This window comes from Ptychodera flava, chromosome 9 (assembly GCF_041260155.1).
Source record: "Ptychodera flava strain L36383 chromosome 9, AS_Pfla_20210202, whole genome shotgun sequence".
Lineage (NCBI taxonomy): Eukaryota > Metazoa > Hemichordata > Enteropneusta > Ptychoderidae > Ptychodera > Ptychodera flava.
This window is the reverse complement of record NC_091936.1, coordinates 18,675,987-18,698,016: the sequence shown is the minus strand read 5'-3', so window position 1 is coordinate 18,698,016 and position 22,030 is coordinate 18,675,987. Positions and strand designations below refer to the sequence as shown.

Here is a 22,030-nt window from a genome sequence, read left to right as displayed (position 1 = left end):
AATGTTACTGGGTTCATAGTCACAAAGTGACCATTATAAAGAGGTGACCTTCCTGCAACGGTGAAAACTACGACAGGTTTGACTGCATTCTCCATCACTCCAGTCTGTCAGTGAATGATTGTCCAAGTGCATTGAACGTATCAAGTTTTAACAACAGAATCGACAGGGTAATGATTGAAGGAGATTTTCACTAAAATGACTTGTTCACACAAAAATGTCAACACAACCACACCTCAGAGTCCCTAACCCTTTGAGCGCCAAAGTCAATTTTTATCACCTTCATAAAATGTACCCCAGTCAATTTTTTTCAGATTTTTGCCAAAATTTTGATAAAAAACTGTAGCAAATTAAATTTTATGTCAATTTGGTCCAAAATTATCAAAAAATTACAGAAAACTTCATAAAAGTTGGCAAAATGTTGCACTAAAATTTTGGTGGGCAAAAATTACAGCACTCAAAGGGTTAATTCAAAGTGAAACAATTGCAAGAACAATAACCATGATGCACTCCCTGCACATATGGCATTCTTCCGATATACCTGTACTTACACTTTGGTGAGATTTTTATGGTAAGGCATTCATTCACCACCATGGTTTGAACCAATCCCTTTGTTTTCTATGGTAAAGTCAGACCTCTAGAGAGGACAATTGAGGTGAAAGGGTTAATACCACTCTTGGAGAAATATTAGACAGGAAACAAAACATGCAAATTTCAAAATGCAGATTGTCTATGCACAATATTTTTGGAAAGATATCTTGAATGGCAGAATTTTTTCCCATTAATTCTTGAGCTACATGAAAGTACAGTGTTGCAAAGTGTTATGGTGACACAATGTCTTGATTGTCTGTTGCTTCCCTTCAATGGTGTTTGTGGAGTCAACTTTTATTACAGAATGTCATTTCTTGGGTGTACCAGTAACCTGCAAGCTTGTTAATCCTTTCACCACCATGGTTTGTCTTGAACACATTGTTATCAATGGTGTATGGACCTGTTTACAGGGAACTGAGGGTGAACATCTTAAAGGGGACATTTTTTTTAATAACCTACACACATATGGGTCTCTTTTGTCTACATGAGTTTGTATCTAAAATCCACTTTGCAAGTCTTTCTTTCCCATTGAATCTTAGATTCATTGAATAATGTGCTTTCTCTGTAATATATCTCATCATGATGTGCCCCTTTAACCCTTTCATCAGCATACATGTAGTTCCATCAAAACCTCGGCAAGACCTATGCACAGGGAAATAGGGCAGTCTTAGAGCCTTGCCTTGGAGTTTTCATCATAAACAAAATGAATAGTCTTTAACTGTCAACGAGTACAAAACTTAATCATGTAATACACTTAAATTGAAATAAATGCACCACACGCTTTGGTTGTAGAAGTTAAGCATAAGTTTAATTTTCAAATTCATCTTTTCATTCATTCAAAGAAATAGCAAAGGTGTAATACATGTGCCCTAGCCACTATAAGCTTAAACTTCTTTACCTTTTACAGAATATTGATTACTACTGTTTAGTTGGTCCACCATAGAAAAGTATTAATGAGATAAAATAATTTCCACCCTTTGTGGAAATTTTTCTGAAGAAAGTATCCTCTTTGATAGGATTTAAGACTGGAATACTATGTACAACTTACTACTAAATTACTGCATTTCACCTTAAAATGGCTGTAAATGAAGTTGTCTTGTGATGAATGAAAAAGTCCTCCTTCATGCATTCCCACGTACCGGTTTGTTATTATTTGGCTATATCAGCCGTTTTTCTCAGAGTTGGAAAATTTCTCAGGCAAGATCATTTAAAAAGAAAAATACCTTTGGTGAAAAAAAATTCTTATTACTAAATTATGCTGGCATTATGAGGATTTTAAAGCAAGGTGAACTTAATTTCAATTTATTATTAAGTTTAAACCAATGAATTTTACTACTTTTATTCGCTGAACTGATTTTCCAAGTTGATATTGTTTGAAAGTTGTAGTTGAATAGCCTGCTGTTCATTGGAGAAGAAAAACAAATCATAAATTGTTGCAAGTGAACTTCTACTAGGTCTGTGTCAGTTTTCTTCAATTGCGTTCCCTATGCTGTTTGCCCTCATAGAAGAATCATTGGTATAAGAAAATATGAACATATCAAAGGACAGTCTGTAGGTACATATGGCAGAGCGAAAGGTTATGTCTTCATGAATCATGATCACTGAGACTAAACTGAATGCAAAGACAATCGGTCATCGTGACAACTGTGACAATTGCTTGACAATGTGTGACTTGTCACTCATTCATGATTGATATTGCAACAACCCCTTTTCCTTCTGAGAAATTACGCTCTCGATTCTGGCAGATGCTGTTCTTGGTTTTCTTTGAAACTAGCATCATCGTCATCAATGTAGAGTGGATTATCAACTGACAGGGGATCTTTGTAAGGCTGAAATGAAGAAGAAAAGAAACATAGATGATTTGTCAAGTCCTTTAGACTGACTATCATAAATTAATGCACAATTGAACATAAGATGATTACAATGGGTCATATATTTCAACATGCAATTTTGAAGGCTGGACCAATATGTAAACAATGGGAAGCAATATTTCCAGTACTTACAAATATCTAATATGGACTGCAATAAAAATTTCAAACTTATGGAAAAAGTTCCCGTTTCAAAGTAGAAAGACTCCGATACAGCTAACTACAAATACTCTAACGTCACAATTTTTGGCATTTACAAGATTAACGATTGTTTACATTCCAGAAAATATTGTTCAAGGTTTATTGTTGCCAAGGAATAGGTAATTCAAATGGTTACACTTACACTGAACATGCCTGAATCAGTCACATCATCAGTAAACTGTGAAAAAGAAAAACAAGAGGACTGCGTCAGAGGTTTAATAGAAATGTTCTATTCACTCTACAAAAAAAATGCAAAAACTATTGACTTTATAACATCCAAAAAGGATGAATTTCGAGCAGCTTTGGATATCTCAAAAGCAGAGGTTTCAGTGAAGCATGTCCTCAGTTGCAAGTTTCAATTTTCCAGTTAAAACTTGAACATCAATGCCAGTGAATGTTTAGTTTATTTTGCGGGCAAATAGTTTACTTTAAATGAAATTTATTTCTTAAAGTAGGATGCAAAAGATTTAAATTTAAGAAATCTGTGATATCACAGGCAGTGTGCTTTCCATGAGTCATAAGGTTGAGAGACTGAGAACAAGGAAGCTGTAATGAGAAGTTGAACAACTTCGGACATGTTTTCATGGCATTGCAATTTGCAATGATAATTAAATTAAACTGGAAAGGTTTGTGCAGATCTACAGCCAGTAATTTGAACAATTTTGAAAATGAATGGGGATCACTTCGTGGTAGTATAAGAACAAATTCTAACACAATGTAGTAAAACTGCTTTACCAAACACACTGTGAACACACGGAAAAGCAAGGAAAGGTTAATATATAGTTATTCATAGTTTTGCTGGAAGGTTCCAGCCACTCAAGGTAGTCAAGGAGTTAATAGTACATTGGAAAAGTGTGAGAAAAGACTTGAATGTAGAACAGATCTGAGAGAAGGAAATCAGTGCAGAAGGAGAGATAGGTCAGACAATTCTAGAGGGAGTTTTGTATTGGAACTCACATCAGCATCATCCATGTGATAAGTAAATGCTGGATTGTCCATGGTAGTGCTATGAACCCCATCAGTGAACAAGTATGAGGTGCCATTCCTAGATGTTGATGTGTAATAAAGTCAGGTCATAGGTCAATTGGTTGCCAAGGAGACAGAGTCAGCCATACACTGACTGGCAAGTAAGATCTACGCAAAGACTTGAATTTGTCGGTTCACTGAGTCAATAAATTGTAACGATTTCCACTAATAATTTTGAAGTTTAAACACTTTGTGGTTTTTAATCGAATCATAATAATTCAGAGTCTCTGCCTGGATCTTAAATGCTAAGGTAGGGCATCACTGGCTCTGTCATTTGAAAGCCTTTTAACATAATTCTTACATTTGTGGATGCCAAGCTATAGCTACCCATGTCGAGATGGTCACCCAATTCATCCATAGAATATGACACTGGCGAGTCATTGTAAGGTCTGTGCAAGGCAATGTAGAGACAGGTCTGGTTGAATTTCTGATTTCAAGTCAGCGTCAATTCAGACAAACTGGTATTTCACATTTTTATTTATTCCCTAGAGTACTGCTAAAGTTCATGTATAGATCAATCACAAGTGCAACAGGTACATGCTATAACTGTCAACATTCTTCAGTACATTACGGCCATCGCTCTTTTCTTTTGCATTTGTATCTCAGTCACTTCAAGTATATTGTACATTCTTAGAGCAGAACTTTCTTTTTGTAACAAATTTTAAACATGCTTTTTCACACAATTTTCAACACGATTTGAGAATCTAAAAAGATTGATGTTGCCTACAAAACTTGGTGAACAGAATTTCTTTCATTTACAAGCATAAGTACAAACTCATACTCACTTGAAAGATCTGTTCCTCTTATAGTAAACATAAGCAGCAATGATGGCAAAGATGAGGGCAATCACACCCAATATTACCAGCAGAATCCATCCAAGAGCTGCATCAGGCAGAGAAAAAAGAGATTGGTCGTTGGCATTTTGCAAACATGATGCAGTAATGAAAATTTTTTGCCTTTCATTTTTTGCTTAATGACCACTTTGACATGAGATAACCACAAGTCATTTACATGTAATTCAAACTGCAAAATATGTTTTTAGCATTTAATTGGTATAAAGAGGAGGCAGCTTGATCACACATAGAGTCTATCAGTACCTGTAGAATCTAATAGTATATTGCTTCTCTGATGTATTGTAAATCAGCTGTTTTGGGGAAAATAATGATTACCAATTTTTTACACAGTCACCCCAAAAACAGGAAGACTTCGTGTCATACTGAAGGCAGTTAGTACTCAAATTTGTCAATGATTGATTACTTGACAATGTAGTATGGTCAAGGGAAACATATTCTTCAATAGCTATACCAAATGCTAAATTGTACTTTCAGGCAGGCATCAACATATTGCACTTTTGAACTTTCGTTTAGAGGAAGGGGAGGGGGCTTTTGATGTAAATGAAGGAATTTTGTTTCATGAACTTAAGTGACAATCTGGGACAGTCACTAAAGAAATTAGAAAATCAACATTTTGTTCACAGAGCTTAACTCCAAGGTGATCAACAAGACTGTGGTATACTTGATAGCTGACATATGATGAAATTCGTAACACTCATTTTACAGATATTGCTTTGTTTTGGTCATTGCAAATTGGTGTACAATCAGTGAAATCTGCTTATTATTGACAGCCCTGGACCAGATAGTAGTGGTGTTCTGATAACAGACATGTCTATTATAACCACAGATTACACTGTACGTGTCACGGTTGAGTTAAATACAGTTTTAATGTCACAACTTTGCATTCATGACCTTTGAATTTATCATTTGACATTTAATGACCTTGCCATATTGGAGATGTGGATGTAGGGAACACTTTTTGTCACAATAAACTTGCTCGTGTGTAACGTTTTACTACTTGGTATCAGGGCAAGATTCCTCCAAGACTTTCTTGAGGAAGGTCGAAGCATACATTTTCCCAACAACTGAGATTATTCCATTGAGAAACATAAATTTACAAACCTTCACTTTCATCTGGTTCTGTTCCTGTCAAGCCCTCTGAAATGCAACAGAGAAAAAAAATCATCTTTGTGAAAGACTGTATGATGCAAAGCTTCCGTAAATTATTCGTAATTTTTAACTATGAAAATTACCATGTGAAAGTTATCACATGGTTACATTGGTAATATACTGGGAAACCCTTTCTGATCGCTCACTCACAAACAAACGAACAAACACACACACTATTGGTTGGTTTAGGTATGTTCATACCACAGGTGCCTCTAAGGAGGTCCTCATCATAGCAGTCAGAGGGACAGTCAACTTCACCGTCATTGACAAGTTCTTGACCGATACAGATACGATCGGCTGGACAGTAGAATTGATTTTCACCACACGGTCCTCCAGGTATCAATGCAGAACCTGTAACGTTACAGTCTCCGAGTTAATAATGTTGCAGTACACCATGCAAAGTAATATGAATTTTCAACCTAGAGTCAGTGAATGCTACCACTAATGGCACATTAGTGTCAAATGCTACTATAATTATAAAATAACACCTGGTACAGATAATTAAATAAAACAATATGATCATAGTATTAGCATGAAAATGACAAGATCATCAAATAAAATATAAAGGCCAATAAAGGCCAATATTAGTTAAAATTGTTACAAGTTCAACTATTTTGTCATCATGCACTGTTCATCATTAAAAACAATTTTGTTTTAGGTAAAGCTCCTGTCATTTTTTTTCACATATAACACTGAGCCTTGTTTTAGTTCCTAAAAGCCTTAACAAGTAGTTGTGCTGTTCAGTGATATGAACAAAAATAAAGCTGCTGCAAAATTAACATGAATTATTCAAATGTGGTTCTACATGTATGTGAAGTTGGAATACAGCAGCTTTAAAGTCGTTTTTCTGTGAGTTGCATTACAATTTTTCTGATAGACATGTATCTGACGGTCAGAGCAAACAACATCACCTGGATCAAGGCAACCATGTGTGAAAGTGACATCATCAATGGCAATGTCTGAACCATCGTCAGATCCAACTGTGGCTTCAAAGACGATGCTGTAGTTATACGGATTGCTAACGACAATACTGGCGTAATTCCACTGGTCACCATAATCCCCGGATCTTGCCAACATGAATAACGTTTGATGATGTTCTGTGTCAGACTGAGTGTACATCTGTGCGGGAAAACAAGAATTTTGCAAATGTTGGTTGATAACAGTGTACTCGCTAACTTTCAGTTTCATCACCTGTAATGTTTGATCTATTTCCTAGTATTTTTGTTGCATTTGTGAAATAGAGTTTCCTGTTCTCAAAACTTTATAAAAATAGCTGATATTCAAATCGTCAGTGCGGCCTGTATGTGTGTAATGTAAAATGTTCTTCTTGAAAACTGAATTTTAGCCCAGATGACAATTTATTTACCAACAAAAACATTGAATACTGTATACAATGCCTGTATTTGTGGGCTAATATTTCAGATTTCAACGCACTCTGGCAGATGAACAAGAATGTGTACTTGTTTCATGGGACAAACGTAATGAAACCATTATTGAAAATTATAGTTACACCAAAGTTATCATAAGCAAATTCTTTGTCTTTACATCAACTCAAAATACCAAAAGGCAGGCAATTAAGCAGTAAAAAACACACACAATTTAATTTAATACTAAATCAATTTGCCTTTGTTGTACAGTAGTTTTCTCACACAAGATGTATATTCCTGTAACTATATGCTTCTTACGGATTGTTTTAATACATCAACACATAGTTCGATGGTTATAATATGATTGCTGTAAGAACTGAATTAGTTCTATGTAAACAGTACTTTGACCTGAATAAGTATTAAACAGATAATCAAGCAAGGTAACTACTAACTGACCTTAAGTGTCCCCATACCATCAGTACCATACATATGGAACCAGAATCTAACCATACAGACACCAGTGCTGGCTGGGAATATGATATCAGTGGAAACTCTGGCTGTATCTCCAACAGTCCTTGGATAAGAACTGTCAATGTACAGGAACATTCCTGAAAACAAGAGAAGCATTGACATCCTTTGAACTTTGACCCCCTGGGGTTGAGAACCAAATATCATGAAATCTCCACAAGTATTACGGAAAATGGAGATGAACTGATTTCCACACTGCATTTATGGACCACCTTTAGAGAGAAGCATATATTTAGCATGGCGGTACAACATGAGTAACATTTTCTCTTCACTAATGGAAGGTCCAACTACCATACTGCAAGCATTAGGGTTGAATAAACTGTGGTTGGTGGTACATGTAGGTGGAACCCTTTCTCAGCCAGATTTTGGTACATTCTCATTATTTTTTATAAGATGGCAGGATCTACACCTCGGGCATGGGGGTGCAAGGGTATGAATTCGATAATCAGTCTTACCATCTGTGTTTGGGGTGTGATCTTGCTTTGGACCAGTGTAGAACTTGGGAGTGGTGCTGGCCAGTGTCCAGTCAAAGTCATCTGTGGTTAGCTGAATCCATCCACAGAACTCAAGGGATGTGTCAAATGTACAGTCACCTTGATGAAGTACTGTGTCACATTGTAGGAGATTAAAAAATGAGTAGTTAGGGCTGACATATTCTAGCTTCCCACTTGTATTGGATCTATGTGCTGTACATTATATACTTGGCAAATTTACAAAGCTCAAAATTTGAGCCTTGTAAATTGGCCATGCATATCATTTATAGGTATCTTGTATGTTAACTCATACGTTATGGCCAACAGAATCTAATATGATCTCTGTACTAAAAGCCAGGAAGTGGTAAAAGTTCTTGTCTAATAGCTAAGCTGTTTCTGGTTCAATAGTATGAAAGGCTTATTTACAGTTTTCAAAATGTGTTTCTGTGTTAGGTTACACAGCAAGAAAGCTGGCCATAGGGTCATGAATAATTAATCCAGTAACTTCAGTATTGAAACACAAAAACGTAAACTAAGAGATACGTACAGCATCCTTGTTCATCAGATTGGTCCACACAGTCATAGGCCATGTCACAGTGACGGTAGGCTGGAATACACTGACCATTCTGACACTTGAACTCTCTGTCGGGGTCACATGGAACATTGTGATTGGCTGCAAAGGAAAACAGATGATGTCAATGTATATGCACCGCAACTCTACAGTCTGCACTTCGAAAGTGAAAGACTTTTGCGGAAACTTTTCTCAATGAAGATTTCAACCATATTCCTACCAAATTAAAGCCCCAACAGCTGCTAAATTTATGCATTATTTTCATGATTTTATTTTCAAACCAAAGTTGGTTCGTTTAAATCTACTTACTTAAGGACGTGTATTGAAGTATCACTGCTCGCTGATTTGGACCATGCCTACATGTGTTAACAGGCTTAATAATAAACGGGTGCTGCACCCATAAAATGGCGCCCCCGCGGGAAAATACAAAAAACAGTATTTCCTGCACATACACATCATGATCATACCAGAAACAAGCATGATGCTATTTACCTGAATGCACAACACACGATGGCCAACATTTTGTTGTTGTAATCTTTATTTTCTCTGTCATATGATTAGTTTTTGAAAATGGCCGGAAATCTAAAATGATGTTAAAACCTTTGAATGTACATGCCACTTTTGACACTCGTGGCAGGATTATACACTTTTTTCAGTCTCCAATAGGTATTATTCAAAGAAAATTCTTGGAAAACTAAGGATATTTTGAGATCAGTTCAGTAAACATTCACAGCTATTGGGGCTTTAATCTCTTTCTACCAGGCTCCATAGACAAACCATAGAAATGACTACAACTTAGGAGAAAGAGGATTAAGAATCAGGGTTCAGTTTAGTACTTGAAAAACAAATTACCCAACATTTACCAATATTTACTGCCATCCCTGTGTTACCCTGCTCTATGTGGAAAAATAAAAATTTCGACTTCCTAAAAGCAAAGATGGTAAAAACTTTTCTTACTCCAAAAGCTTTAAAATGAGCCCACACAAGTGGTAGATTGGAAAATAAATATAAAACTTTGGGAGTACAAACATCTGTCCCTGTGGTGCATTCTACCTTTACTTAACAACTACATGTAGTATGTCAATGTGAAGTCTATGTTAAATTGCAATGACATGCATAAAGATTGCAACTGGATTCACTATGCTGTGGATGTTTTAATATTCAAACAATACCTCAAAGGATTCATCTCTAGTCTACTCTTGCATACAAATGTTAAAAAAATATGATCTTGACATCTACCTTCCCTCTTCCCCTCTTTTTCTGAACAATTTAGAGCCATGATGACATAAATGTATGTTGTAGTACAATGCTGTATTATATTGTATCATGCAAAAAAGGAACAGCAAAATTTGCATGTAGCAACTGGCATTGATAACTGCAGTAGGTCTTGTAAGACAATTAACACTCACCAACTTCACATTTGTCAAAGTGTATGTCATCCAGGGCTATGTCTCCAGCAAACAAAACACCTCGAGTAGCTTCAAATATTATGATGAAGTTCACCTGGTGGCCCAGACTGATCTCTCCATACAACCAATCATTGCCTTGTTCGCCGTTCCTCTCCCACAACACCGTGGACTGACCAGTTGTGGCCGACTTCAAGAAGACACGCAGGTCTCCGATGGATGAGCCTCGCATGTGATACCAGAATCCGAGGGTACACTGAGAGCTTGATTCGACATAAGGTAACGTCTGCAAGTGGGCTTTCTTCCCATTGCCGGTCAAATCTTCCATGGTTAAGGCATTAACATAGACGTAATAGCCTTTGAAAGTAACAAGAGCAATCAGAGGTCAGACAAGTGTCTTTATTATATTTGACATTAACAGCCCTTTTCATCTAAATAGTACAAAAGCACTATCATTTCCATGAGACTGTCTGATGAGAGAAGTGGTGAGTGTAAAAGTCTGCATGTGGTAACAGTGAGTAAACTCTAAAGGCCAATACCTGGTCAAACGATGAAAGTTCTGAGTATAATTATATTATAGACTATTATCCTCATGGAGTGCAATCTCTTTTTTGACTTACCAATGAACAACACAGCACTTGTAGACTGACAAAAATTAACACATTAACTAATACCAATACAAAGTTCACCTGCAAAAATTTTGAGAAATTACATAAAAGGGTAACCCCAGAGAATTTTCTAACATTATTTGAAATTAAAAAAAGAATGTTGACCGACATCTGGCTATTTCACTGTTGTTCTCCACTTTTACATTATTTGGATAAAAAAGTTGTTAGTGGTCTTTAGAAATCATATCCGCTGATTGTGGAATGTCTTTTTTCATGTTTTCATTACAAATAGTGATGCTGTTCACAAATTGATATATCTTATAATGATTACGGTTTCCTCTTATGGTGCACAGTGAACACAAGCAAAAGCTTACTATTGAAGTCAGGTTGAATGATAGATATTACTTTTAACGAAAAGTGATTTATGACTGAAACTGACCATATATTGTTCCTGTTGTTTTGTCAACTTCCGGTCCTGTGTTTGGTGTGACGGTCGCTCCCTGCCCTAATTCCCAGTCGAACTCCGATGAAGTACCAGCGTCATGCCAACCGCACATATCAGGTCCTTCAAACGTACATGATGTGCCTGTTTGCATACAAAATTACGATCGAAGCAATGTCAGTTCCAAACTTAAAGTACAAGAATCAATAATATTTTTAGGTACAGTTAACAGTTTACGACATTATTGATGAGCATCGAACAAATTTTAGTCAAAATAGCTGTGCGGGCATGGATATTTTTTAGATCTACATGTAGCATGAAGCGTCTACCTTGACGATGAAGGGCTTATCCATACCTATGGAAACCGGTCCGTACATCATTCACACGGCCCACACACTCCACAGATGTTCCGTCTCAAATCAATGCACTGATTTGTACTCACATCAAGGCATGTAATAACCCACAGTATCACATAGCACAGCAATTGTACAGGAAAGCATAACTTGTCACACAGTGTTGTTCCCCTTCAATCTGCCAATGTCTATATATTGTATGCTCACTGAACTTAGCCCTTACCACAATGCCTTTCATCGGTATTGTCATCACAATCTTGGATGAAGTCACAAAGTTCGTATGTCGTGAAGCAATCGACACCATTGTCGCAAGCGTAGAGCTGTCTCTCCATGTCGCACCAGCCGAGCAAGTCGTCATCTCCCTTTCCAGGAATGGAACCTCCCAAGAGACAGGTGTCAGTAAAAGACACATCATCGATGGAGATGTCACCCTTGTGACCGTCACCACGCACTCCTTCAACAACAATCTGGTGATGGAGATTGTCAAAACAAAATCAATAATACAGCAGAGATTTCACATCACTGTTTACCATGTCATACATGTACATCACTTTTCCTTCTTAAATACACTCAAAATATATCGATAACTAAGATATGAATGCTGCGGACTCATTTAATCATTGCTAAGAAATATTGTCAGTGTGTTTTGTGTGTGCCTGTCTGTTTACTTATACAAGAACATTGTCTGGCACCCTCTGTTTGGTAATAGTGATATAATGTTTGTCTCAACCAAGACTAGAGCCCTTCTGTGTTTTTCTGTCTATAGTAGTTAGTAAGTGATAGATATGTCTTATGCTAACACAACAAAGACTTTATACGCCTGACAGGGCCATGCTAGCAAGGTATGGGACTCTTATCATACATTACAGCACAAATATTACTTTCTGTGACACTTTTCAGGTACTTACTTCAAAATCTTGGCCACCAGTTTCAACCTGGACATAGATAGGAATCCAGGAGTTGGCTATTTGATTACTTCTACTGGCAAGTAGTATTAGGCCATTGTCTCCATCCTGATATGATGTTCTGGCATATATGTTGAGGGTGCCGACGTCTTCTCCGTACATGTGTACCCACACACGGAACTGACGGATGACACAAACATTTCGGTGACTACAGTGCTTATGGAAGTTGATGTTTTTAACTCTTAACATTAAGGTAGAATGTGCCTCAGGGACACATATTGTGACTCAACTTTTACAATTCATTTCTGATCTATCACTTGTGGGGGATCAGTTTAATGTTGGAGTGAGACCAATTTTCACCCTTTTTGTCTTTCGAAAATTGAAAATTTCATTTTTCCTCATAGTGTTAGCAGAGGGGTGTTGACCATTTTGAATTTCAAATATCGATAAATGTCGGGTAATATGTTTCTCTAGTGCCAAACTTTGCAGGATGACCTCTGATTTTTATTCTTGATTTGGCAAGAGAATGGTTGAAAGTTTAATTGAGGAAAGTTTGAGTGAAAGTTTAAGTTTTTCACTGTCGAGGTGCATACTACTGTACAAATTTTTATACAGATTTCATACATTTTCATCTCAAAGATGAACTATCATCATAGAGACACTCTAAATTCCTTGATAGAATTTCATAGTTTCTCACATAAATATCTGTCTTCAATTTTTTTTTGGAAGGGGCATACCGGTAATTTGCTCAATTGGATTTCACTAATGCTATCAATTACAGAAGTTCTGAAGACTTACAACACAGTCTCTGCTTATTCCAAGGAAGGAAGGACTTCCCAATCTCGCCCTGTCACCAGGCACCCTCGGTGCAGATGTTTCGATATACATGTAGTGACCTGAGAAAGACATTAAAGAACACCTTTAGATAGGAGATGCAGGAGGGGGTTAATTGTGGTCAGATGGTGTTCTCCTTTGGGATAGTATGTAAAATATTTATATCTATGTATGTATTATAGGGTTGTTTTATGGGTTTTTTCATGACATTGACTCACCATTAGCATCTCTTAAAGTGTGATCACTGGCAGGCCCTGTGCTATCAGAGTAGGAATGTCCTGTCTGTTGCCGCCATTCAAAGTCATCATCATGTTCTTGGTGCCAAGTGCACAGATCCACCTCGAAGTCACACCTGCCAGGGTAGTTTTCTAAAAGACAGAAGGACACAGATTATTGACAGAGCTAAAACTGGAGTAAAATTGTGTAAGGCTACTTACACTAAGTGACTCATGGTGAACACTGTACTCCCTTGCTGGCTAAAACACAGCCTCTTGGCAGAAGTGAGCACCTAAAGAAAGTGGATACACAGGTATATTGTCCCTCCCTGATTTGACTATTTAAAATACATTATTTGTTCACTGTCAGTGACTCACTCATTTTTTTTGGTGCCATTATTGCAATCATTATACATTAAATATGTTGCTAGATTTTTGGATTAGATTAGAACAGGGGTTTAATAGTCGCGCCAGCGGCTTACTGACTACGCATGCGCAGATTCATAATATACTATGCGAGTAACCGGATGTGTACCCTACCTTCATGGGCGCCGCCATGTTTTTTTGAGTACTCGCAAATCGTGCAAATTATTATTTTATAACATGCCATTATCTATATATCTCTTTTATTAGCCAGTAAGTGTTATTATCCACCTAGTCGCTGGTACAAAAGATTGTTAATATCACGCATAAAAATAGAAAAAGGGAGAAAACTGCCGTGCATATGAACGGGGGGCCATGCGCAAAGAATGCTGGAATTGAATTTTAGAAAAGCGCCCCTGTGTCAATAACTAGATTCAAAAATTGCCAGTTTTTAGACGGAACGCTATAGTTTTCAGCTTGCAAGTGGAAGGTGGGCAGTGAGGTTACCATTGCAATGATAATGATAGCATAATACGTCCCTTGTTTAACACAATAGGCTGTTAACATGGTATAAATTGCCAATTTTTGTCCAACATTTTTACACAATACAGAAAATCTATACCTGCACTGCTGCAGGGTTTGACGTTGTGTACGTACGTGAACTGCTTTCATCAGAGGGAAACTGGACATAGTTGTCATACAAACGTATAGCAAGTAACAATTAATTCTATTTTATCATGAATCAATACAAATAACATCACCAATCTTAACCCCTGGCGCGACACCAAGGGCTGAGCCCTCTATAATATTAAGGTACTGGTACATGTATGTTATTGGTGCTCAGAGAGGCAGTAATTGTAAACATCTCTGTAACGTATGACATGAGAACAGAATACGACCTACCACAATGTTCCTCATCCGAGTTATCTCCACAATCATTGTTGTAATCACACACCAAAGTCTTGCTGATGCAAAATGTGTTGGTGCAGCGGAACTGGTCATCGGTACATGGTTCTCCTGTTATCACTGCAATTTAACACATATGTATGACTTTTCCTTTACTTTGGCCATTAACTAATTAAATATAACTTGTAAGCTGTCATCCTCTAAGAAAAGAAAAAAAGCAACTAAAATCCTCCAGCATCACATTTCCAGGGTTTCATCTTACTTTTTCAAACATCAATGAATGTATGCTTTCTGGGATTTTAATCTTTTTTGCTATCGCACTGTGTTAGGTCGTAACATTTTCAATGGTGTGGTCAGACCATTGTGAAGTGCATGGGGGTGGAAGAGTCAATCATTGTTCATTTACTTTTATCAAGAGATTAATATTCCACATGATACAATATCTGTTCTCACATTGTTATCATGACGTCATTTCCTTTCCTAAATTTTCAGCAGTAGAATAGAACTGTGAAACTTTAATAGACAACAGCAGATTTTGTACTCACTTTCTCTATACGATAAGAGAATTTGAAGTTTTAATGAATATCATGCATTGGAACACTTAAAGTTATAAAGTATAATAAGAAATAATTTCATATGAAAACTATTATATTGCTCTGATAAATAGCAATTTACTGATAATTTCACCTTAAAATATTGACTTACATGGTGGTGCGCATAAAACAAATGAAATGTCATCCAAGGCGTAGTCACCCAGGAATGTGAGACCCCGTCTTGCTTCAAATTGAACCTTGAAATTAAATTTGAAAATGAAACAGAGAAATGAGTCGTTTTCAAAATTCAAAGTACACATAGAAGTGAAACAATTTTACTGTACAAGCAATCTAACAAATACTGGGCAGAATCAGGTGATATTTCTGCAATCCTGGATAAGATGATACAAGTTAGTACTGCCCGAAAGGTTGTGTTTGAAAATGCCTCTTGGTACAGGATCCAGGACGAACTTGAAAAGTGAATGTCTGATGTGTGTAATTTTTGCTTATGATATTGAAATGTGCAATGATAGTGTAAAAACTTCAATCCAGGTAAACACCAGTGTGCTGTGATTCCTTCTTCTGACATTTTTGAACTCTTTGAATCAATCAGGAAACTTCTGAGGGTTCTGTGTGCCACTCCAATAATCCAGAATTTTCTTGCATGGAAAAGAACCATAATGAATCTGAGGAGTACCATTTATAAGAGGTTCACTGCTGAACAGTGTAATGGAAACAAGACTGACATGGCATTACTGAATGTGCAGAACACGGGAAATGGGTGCTGTTTGAAATTATACCAATTCAAAAGTCATGCAGTACACACACAGTCCAAATAATGGTACCCTTGTATCATCTTATGAAAGTTTCTTGTGATACTTCTTGTGGCAATAGGATAGGCCAGCATGGAACTTTGTCAGCTTTAATGTTGTTCCTCGATGTAACCAAAGATCTACCAAAAGTTGCAATATTAACATGTAATGTTTTGAAATTATGAGGAAATGTTTAGTGATTTCCCCTACTTGTATGTATGGTTACTGGAAAGGCAAATCTTTTTTGATATGGTGATTGAACTGCAACTTTACGAGATACCTACCACTTCATTGGTACCTGCACCGACAAATATTGTATCCTTCTTCCAGACGTCTCCCTGTGCAAGGCTGATGTACCAGATGTTCTTTGTAGAGCCATCTTCTTGCACCAGCTGCAGAGCTAGTGAGCCAATCAAATCACCGTTTACGTGATGAAAGAAGCTGATGTGGCAGTTTTGGCCGAGTCGCGATATCTTGGGAGTTTTGAGAACAGTTGTGTCAGAGAATGACCCTGGAGAACTGTCACTGTACACATACCAACCTGAGAAAAGAGAGTTCCATTTTAAAAATGCTGTAAGAATCAGTATATTGCTGAAAATGTGTTGCCAAGGTCAATTCTTTCTTTACTGAGCCTCCACAAGGTATGTATGAATCATCATTATGAATTTTCAAACTGCAACAATGAGTCTCTTTATAAGTAATAAGATATGAAATTTGAATGATTTCAAAACGTCACCAACTTGAAGGTGGTTATTAACTCTTCATGCATGAAAAAACCCACATCTTGACAGTTCTCTACTAAAATTGAAAGATTTTGCCAAATTTTGCTCATATTTCATTTGGTCCACAGCCAAAAAATAAACAAAGAATAAGAATATTAATGTACAAAACATTCCTTTGGGCAATTATGACCAGAAAAACAAGTACGTAGAGTTAATGGTATGTATGGCTACATAATGTCATTGAAACATGGAAACATGAACTTCCACTTGTTCATCAACTTGGTACATGTATTTCTCACCTTCTCCCGTGCCAAGGGTGTTGTCTTCTTTTGGCCTGTAGTCTCCATCTTGCGCAGTCTTGGCTTGGTCGTGTTTCCACACAAAAGCAGGTACATCTCGACGCTTCCTTCCCGTTGAATAAACTTCTTCGATAATCCAGTTACACATGTCGTTTTCAAAGTCACATGATGATGCAACTGGGGAAAACAACCAAATAACCATTTATTTTTCATTTCATTTCTGTTACCTGTATCTTGCAGAAGTACACGTACATTGAACACTAACTTGTAATTAAGGCTGTGTAAGTTTTAAATTTCCTCATATACTAAATCTCATTCATAATAATATCTGTCACAGATACAGTGGTTTGCTTTAACCCATTGGCATTAGGCGAACTAGACAATATTGTCTAAATCTAGGTGTTGCCAACAGGTGCAATTATCAGCTAGGCGGTAAATATGAGTCGATCATATAGGAATCAACTCTAGAAAAGTTGAAACATTGTCTAGCAGGAGGTCAGGCATAGTCAAAACAACACCACCTGATCCACACCACGTCTGCTACAATCTCAGGCTACATATCAGCAATCCACGTTGTAAATTCCTTGATGGTGGTGTTTTGACTATGTCTGACCACCTGCTAAACAATGTTTCTACTTTTGCAGAGTTGCTTCTTTATAATTGACTGATAATACCGCCTAGCTGATAGTTACGCCTGACAATGTTGACAACACCACCATTTAGACAAGATGTCTAGTTTGTCTAATTCCAATGGGTCAATGCAAACCACTGTAACAATTAACATCACATTCATATATATTTAAATCTCTGTTACAAAGTTTAAAAATAGTCTTGGGTCAGTTTTGGTAAATGATGACTACATACTTACCATTGAATCCTATTTGGTACATCACATTCGATAAATGAGGCATCCAATAAATGATTTCGAGTTTTAACAATTTTTTATTTTGAAACAGTCAACATTCATTATCGATCTTCATCTTTCAACATTTACTCTGGACCTGTATAATACCCCTAACTATTAATTGAAAACAATTAGATGTGTACAAAATGTGTGAAATGGGTCAGGGGTGAAGAATAATGCCATATTATCATCCATTGTTATTCTATGGGGTATGATTGTTACAGTGTAGTTTCCTGTGAATGGCATCCTTAGACCAGTAGATTATTTCAAGGGGCAAGATTAGACTGACAGGCAAGTGGTCTTGTGTTGGTCAATGATAGCACCATGGTGCTGTTTCTCTGTTGCTTGGTCCAATCAGGTCGGCTCTTCCTGAAAGAAAAAATGCCATTCCAGACTGCAAGGAATTTGCTGAGACTTTCCAAAGTCACAAAGTTACAGGTAACTCACCACATCCATCCTCATCTGATCCATCAGCACAGTCGTATCGGAAATCACAGACTCTGTCAGATGGTATACACAGATCTTCCATCCGGCAGTAGAATTCGCCGACCTGGCAGCCAGGGTGTGGAGTTGGAGATGGCCGAATGGGAGGCCTGGTTGTCGCTGGTGGCAAGGGCAGGGCCTCTGAAAGCAGATTGTAGAATGCAAATTTTACTGTGTTACTTGCACTCACACACTGGTGCATGGTCCAATTGCAGAGTTCTGACATAGCTTTATTTTCTACCATTTCAGCAAAAGAGAATTGTGTCATTCAGCTACTTTATTTGTCATGTCAAAAAGTCAAAGTGAAGTTAACTGGAATGTGTCATAAAAATTAAAAATTAAAAAGGTCAATAATATGATCAAAATGCTAGATGGAGTATAAATCATTCCAAAACTCAAAATAGTATAAACCATTCGACTTCATAAAGATTGTCAGTCTGATCCTGAGTACTCATTATTTTCATGATTTGATGATTTTTGACCTCTTAGATAAACCTCTACACTTTGGAAATGTACTGTATTGATGAGGTAAGGAGGGACTTACCAGGTGTTGTAAGACACTCTGGGGTGAAAGTGATATCATCCAATCCTATGTCACCCATGAAAGAGTCACCAACACGACCTTCAATCAAAACCTGGAAGATGAGCAATACACAAAATACCTTTGAGCAACCGTGAGCCAGTTTAGCAGTGCAATATATAGCTCGATATACGTTTTGGAGAATCGATTATCAAAAATTCAGCAAAGACATGAATAATAGCAATGGAGGAGAACTCTGACATGGCTTTAATGTGTAAATCTCACTTAGGACTTACATTTGTAAATCCCATAATGTAAAATCTAGTAAGTTCCTAGCTCTGGATCGCAATCCAGTGGGAAGATACTGTATCAGTATTACCTTCAATTATTGGTTGATAGTGATATCACAAACTATATACTTTGACGTAATCATCTGTGATTCAAAGATGAAATCACCATATTTCTTGGACTATATTATCATTTCCCTACTTGATGATACTGCTGCATGTATACCTGGAAATTTTGTGCCGAGTTCAGCGTAACTTCAGCTCTGTCCCAGAAGTCACCACGGTTACCATAGAATGTCCAAACTATTGAGTCGCCTTGACGAGTGTTTCTATAGATACGCTGAATGACTGCCAATCTGTCGATGCTGATGCCAAACATGTGAAAGAAGAAACGGATCTGAAAAACAAAACAGAAGTACTCTACATCAATGAATAATGTTTCATACATATTATATTGAATTATCGAAAGCAAGATAATTTTTGCATGCACAAAAAGCCATACAGATCATGCTTTCCATAACATATAAAGTTTCCAGGTGCCCCTAGTGCTGTCTTCAGCAGATGCCTCTGCTTGTTCACTTGTTCACTCAAGGAACCCATTGGATGATTGCCAGAATGTGTCTTGAGATCCATGCACATAGTACGCTGCACAGGCTATTCCTAGCTAAAGAAGCAAAATGGCAATTTACCGGTACACTTGCATAATTAATCAGAAGCACAATATACAATCTATACTTGCATAATTAATCAGAAGCACAATATACAGTTGTGATATGGCACAAAAATGGACACTACTCGGCCACGTTTACGCCCGACTCAGTAATATCAAAAGTATAATAATAAGCATTATGAATATAGCACAAAGGATGCACTTGGATATTAGCACCATACATCCCCTTCTGCTTCACATTGGGCGATACCTGTGCTTGTGTCCTTTGTGCATCCTTTGCAGTATTTGTGTAATAATTAAGAAACTCATAATACATGTATATTACAGTGTAGGAATAAGCAGCACAGCAGAAATCAAATCATTGGCCACCACTGACCTGCAAAGAAAACGGGCAGCATTTGTACACTGAAGCTTTATCATGCAACGTGATTAAGTGTACACTTACCTTGCATTTACCGTCTGTAGTGGGTCTGAGTACATCGCTGTAGATAAGTTCAGCCCGTTCATGGTACCTTGGTAAGGGGCCAGTATCCAGGTATAGGTAATATCCTAGACACAAGAAACAATTAAGTTACAAATCAGTGACAACCTGATGACCTAAATTGAAAAGAAAAATGCATAAATCTACAGGAACATTATTTTGTATTTGTTACTTTCTTAAGCTTCGTAACGCTAACTATGAATTATGTCCGTCTGTTATTTAGTTGTTTGTGTTCTCATCTGTGTTGTGTGTTTCTGTGCATATTTGTAGAAAGCATAATATCAGTGCTTCCACCCTGCTCTGTACATTACTACTGAATTTTCACAGATGGTGCATTTCTGACGGAGCTTTTAAACTGAAAGGTTGAGTATGAGTTGTATAGTTATGCAAACACCTCAACAAATATTAAGTATGAGATTATGTAACCTTTGGGAGGATATCATATATATGAAAATAGGCAAACTGTGCATTTGTATAAAATCAATTAATGCACAGACAGGAAAAGTATTAGACAAATGTAAAGCAAAATGTACCTTCACTGTTACCAGTTGTGTGATCAAAGGAAGGCCCGGTATAAGGTGCAAGTGTACCGCCAGCATCTCTGGCCCAGTCCAGAGAGTCTGTCACGTCACCTTGGATCCACTGACAAAATCCATTCTCAAAGTCGCACTGCTTGTAGTTGGCTAACAAAGGTATCATGAGAATTACATGGTTTTAAAAAAATCATTTTGTGTTTTCAATGTCGTTTTCAAGAAATTTCGCATAAACATCTGTCAAGAAATAAAATTCAATGGTCAATGATAATTTTGCTATGATATCACTTGATTGTGAAGGAAACTTCATTTAACATTTGTGCCATTATGAAAGACTCTGAGAGAAAAATAAGCCATATCCTTTTTTATTCTCTATCTGCTTAATATATGCCTACAAACAGTAGTGTGCCATGGTTTGATATTGATCAAATTTGCAAATAATTAACTAAATATTCTTAATTTGAAGAAATGACTGTATATTTTCAACTTTACGGATTGTACATCTGTAACACACATTTTTACTTACCACACTCTGATACCATTTCATCTGCATTGTTGCCGCAGTCATCATTGATATCGCACAGCAAGTTACTTGTAATACAGGCTCCTAAGCTGTCGTCTTCCAAGGGACACCAATAATATTCACCAGAGAATGTATTACAGCTTGGTGACGGATCTGGCAGGCCACAATTCAAGAACTCGATGTCGTCAACAGCAATGGTCGTGCTGGTGGTATCGAAGCTCTGCCGTCTGAATATTAGCTGTGAAAAAGACATCAGTATGTCAAGTTCTTAATTTCAATCAAGATTTCAATTCATAATATACAGAATTGTGTTGATTTTGAATGATGTCCCAGTGCCCTCACTAGTGTGCAAAATTGAAACAATACGACCCAAAAGACTTTGAAATTACACACTCAAGACTCAAAAAAATTGTACTTTGCACTGATAACAGGAAGAAGACTATAGATATTTAATGCTGGAAGAGTCTGTCTTTCAATTGCAGTAATAAGCACAGGTTGAAAGTAGAAAAATGGAAAAAAAATTCTGTCATGGCATTTATTCCTTTGAACATGTTATGACATCTTTTGTGACAGAACAATATTATAATCAGCATTGTACTGTAACAT

The 22,030-nt window shown here is 37.0% G+C and overlaps 1 protein-coding gene across 1 annotated transcript; it reads right to left on the bottom strand.

Moving 5' to 3' along the window:
- Positions 1-1,369: 1,369 nt before the first annotated feature.
- On the bottom strand, positions 1,370-20,437 carry LOC139140238 (MAM and LDL-receptor class A domain-containing protein 1-like). Its single transcript, XM_070709338.1, has 24 exons — positions 20,333-20,437; positions 19,444-19,614; positions 18,955-19,045; positions 18,375-18,551; positions 17,024-17,200; positions 16,287-16,543; positions 15,363-15,447; positions 14,655-14,777; positions 13,392-13,541; positions 13,138-13,235; positions 12,343-12,519; positions 11,658-11,901; positions 11,079-11,225; positions 10,035-10,388; positions 8,602-8,727; positions 8,037-8,186; positions 7,510-7,661; positions 6,598-6,805; positions 5,888-6,037; positions 5,639-5,674; positions 4,469-4,565; positions 3,615-3,702; positions 2,800-2,835; positions 1,370-2,417 (listed from the first exon to the last, which is right to left on the bottom strand). Exons 2-24 carry the CDS (start codon positions 19,594-19,596, stop codon positions 2,313-2,315), a joined length of 3,381 nt encoding a protein of 1,126 aa, XP_070565439.1. The 5' UTR covers positions 19,597-19,614; positions 20,333-20,437; the 3' UTR covers positions 1,370-2,312.
- Positions 20,438-22,030: the final 1,593 nt, after the last annotated feature.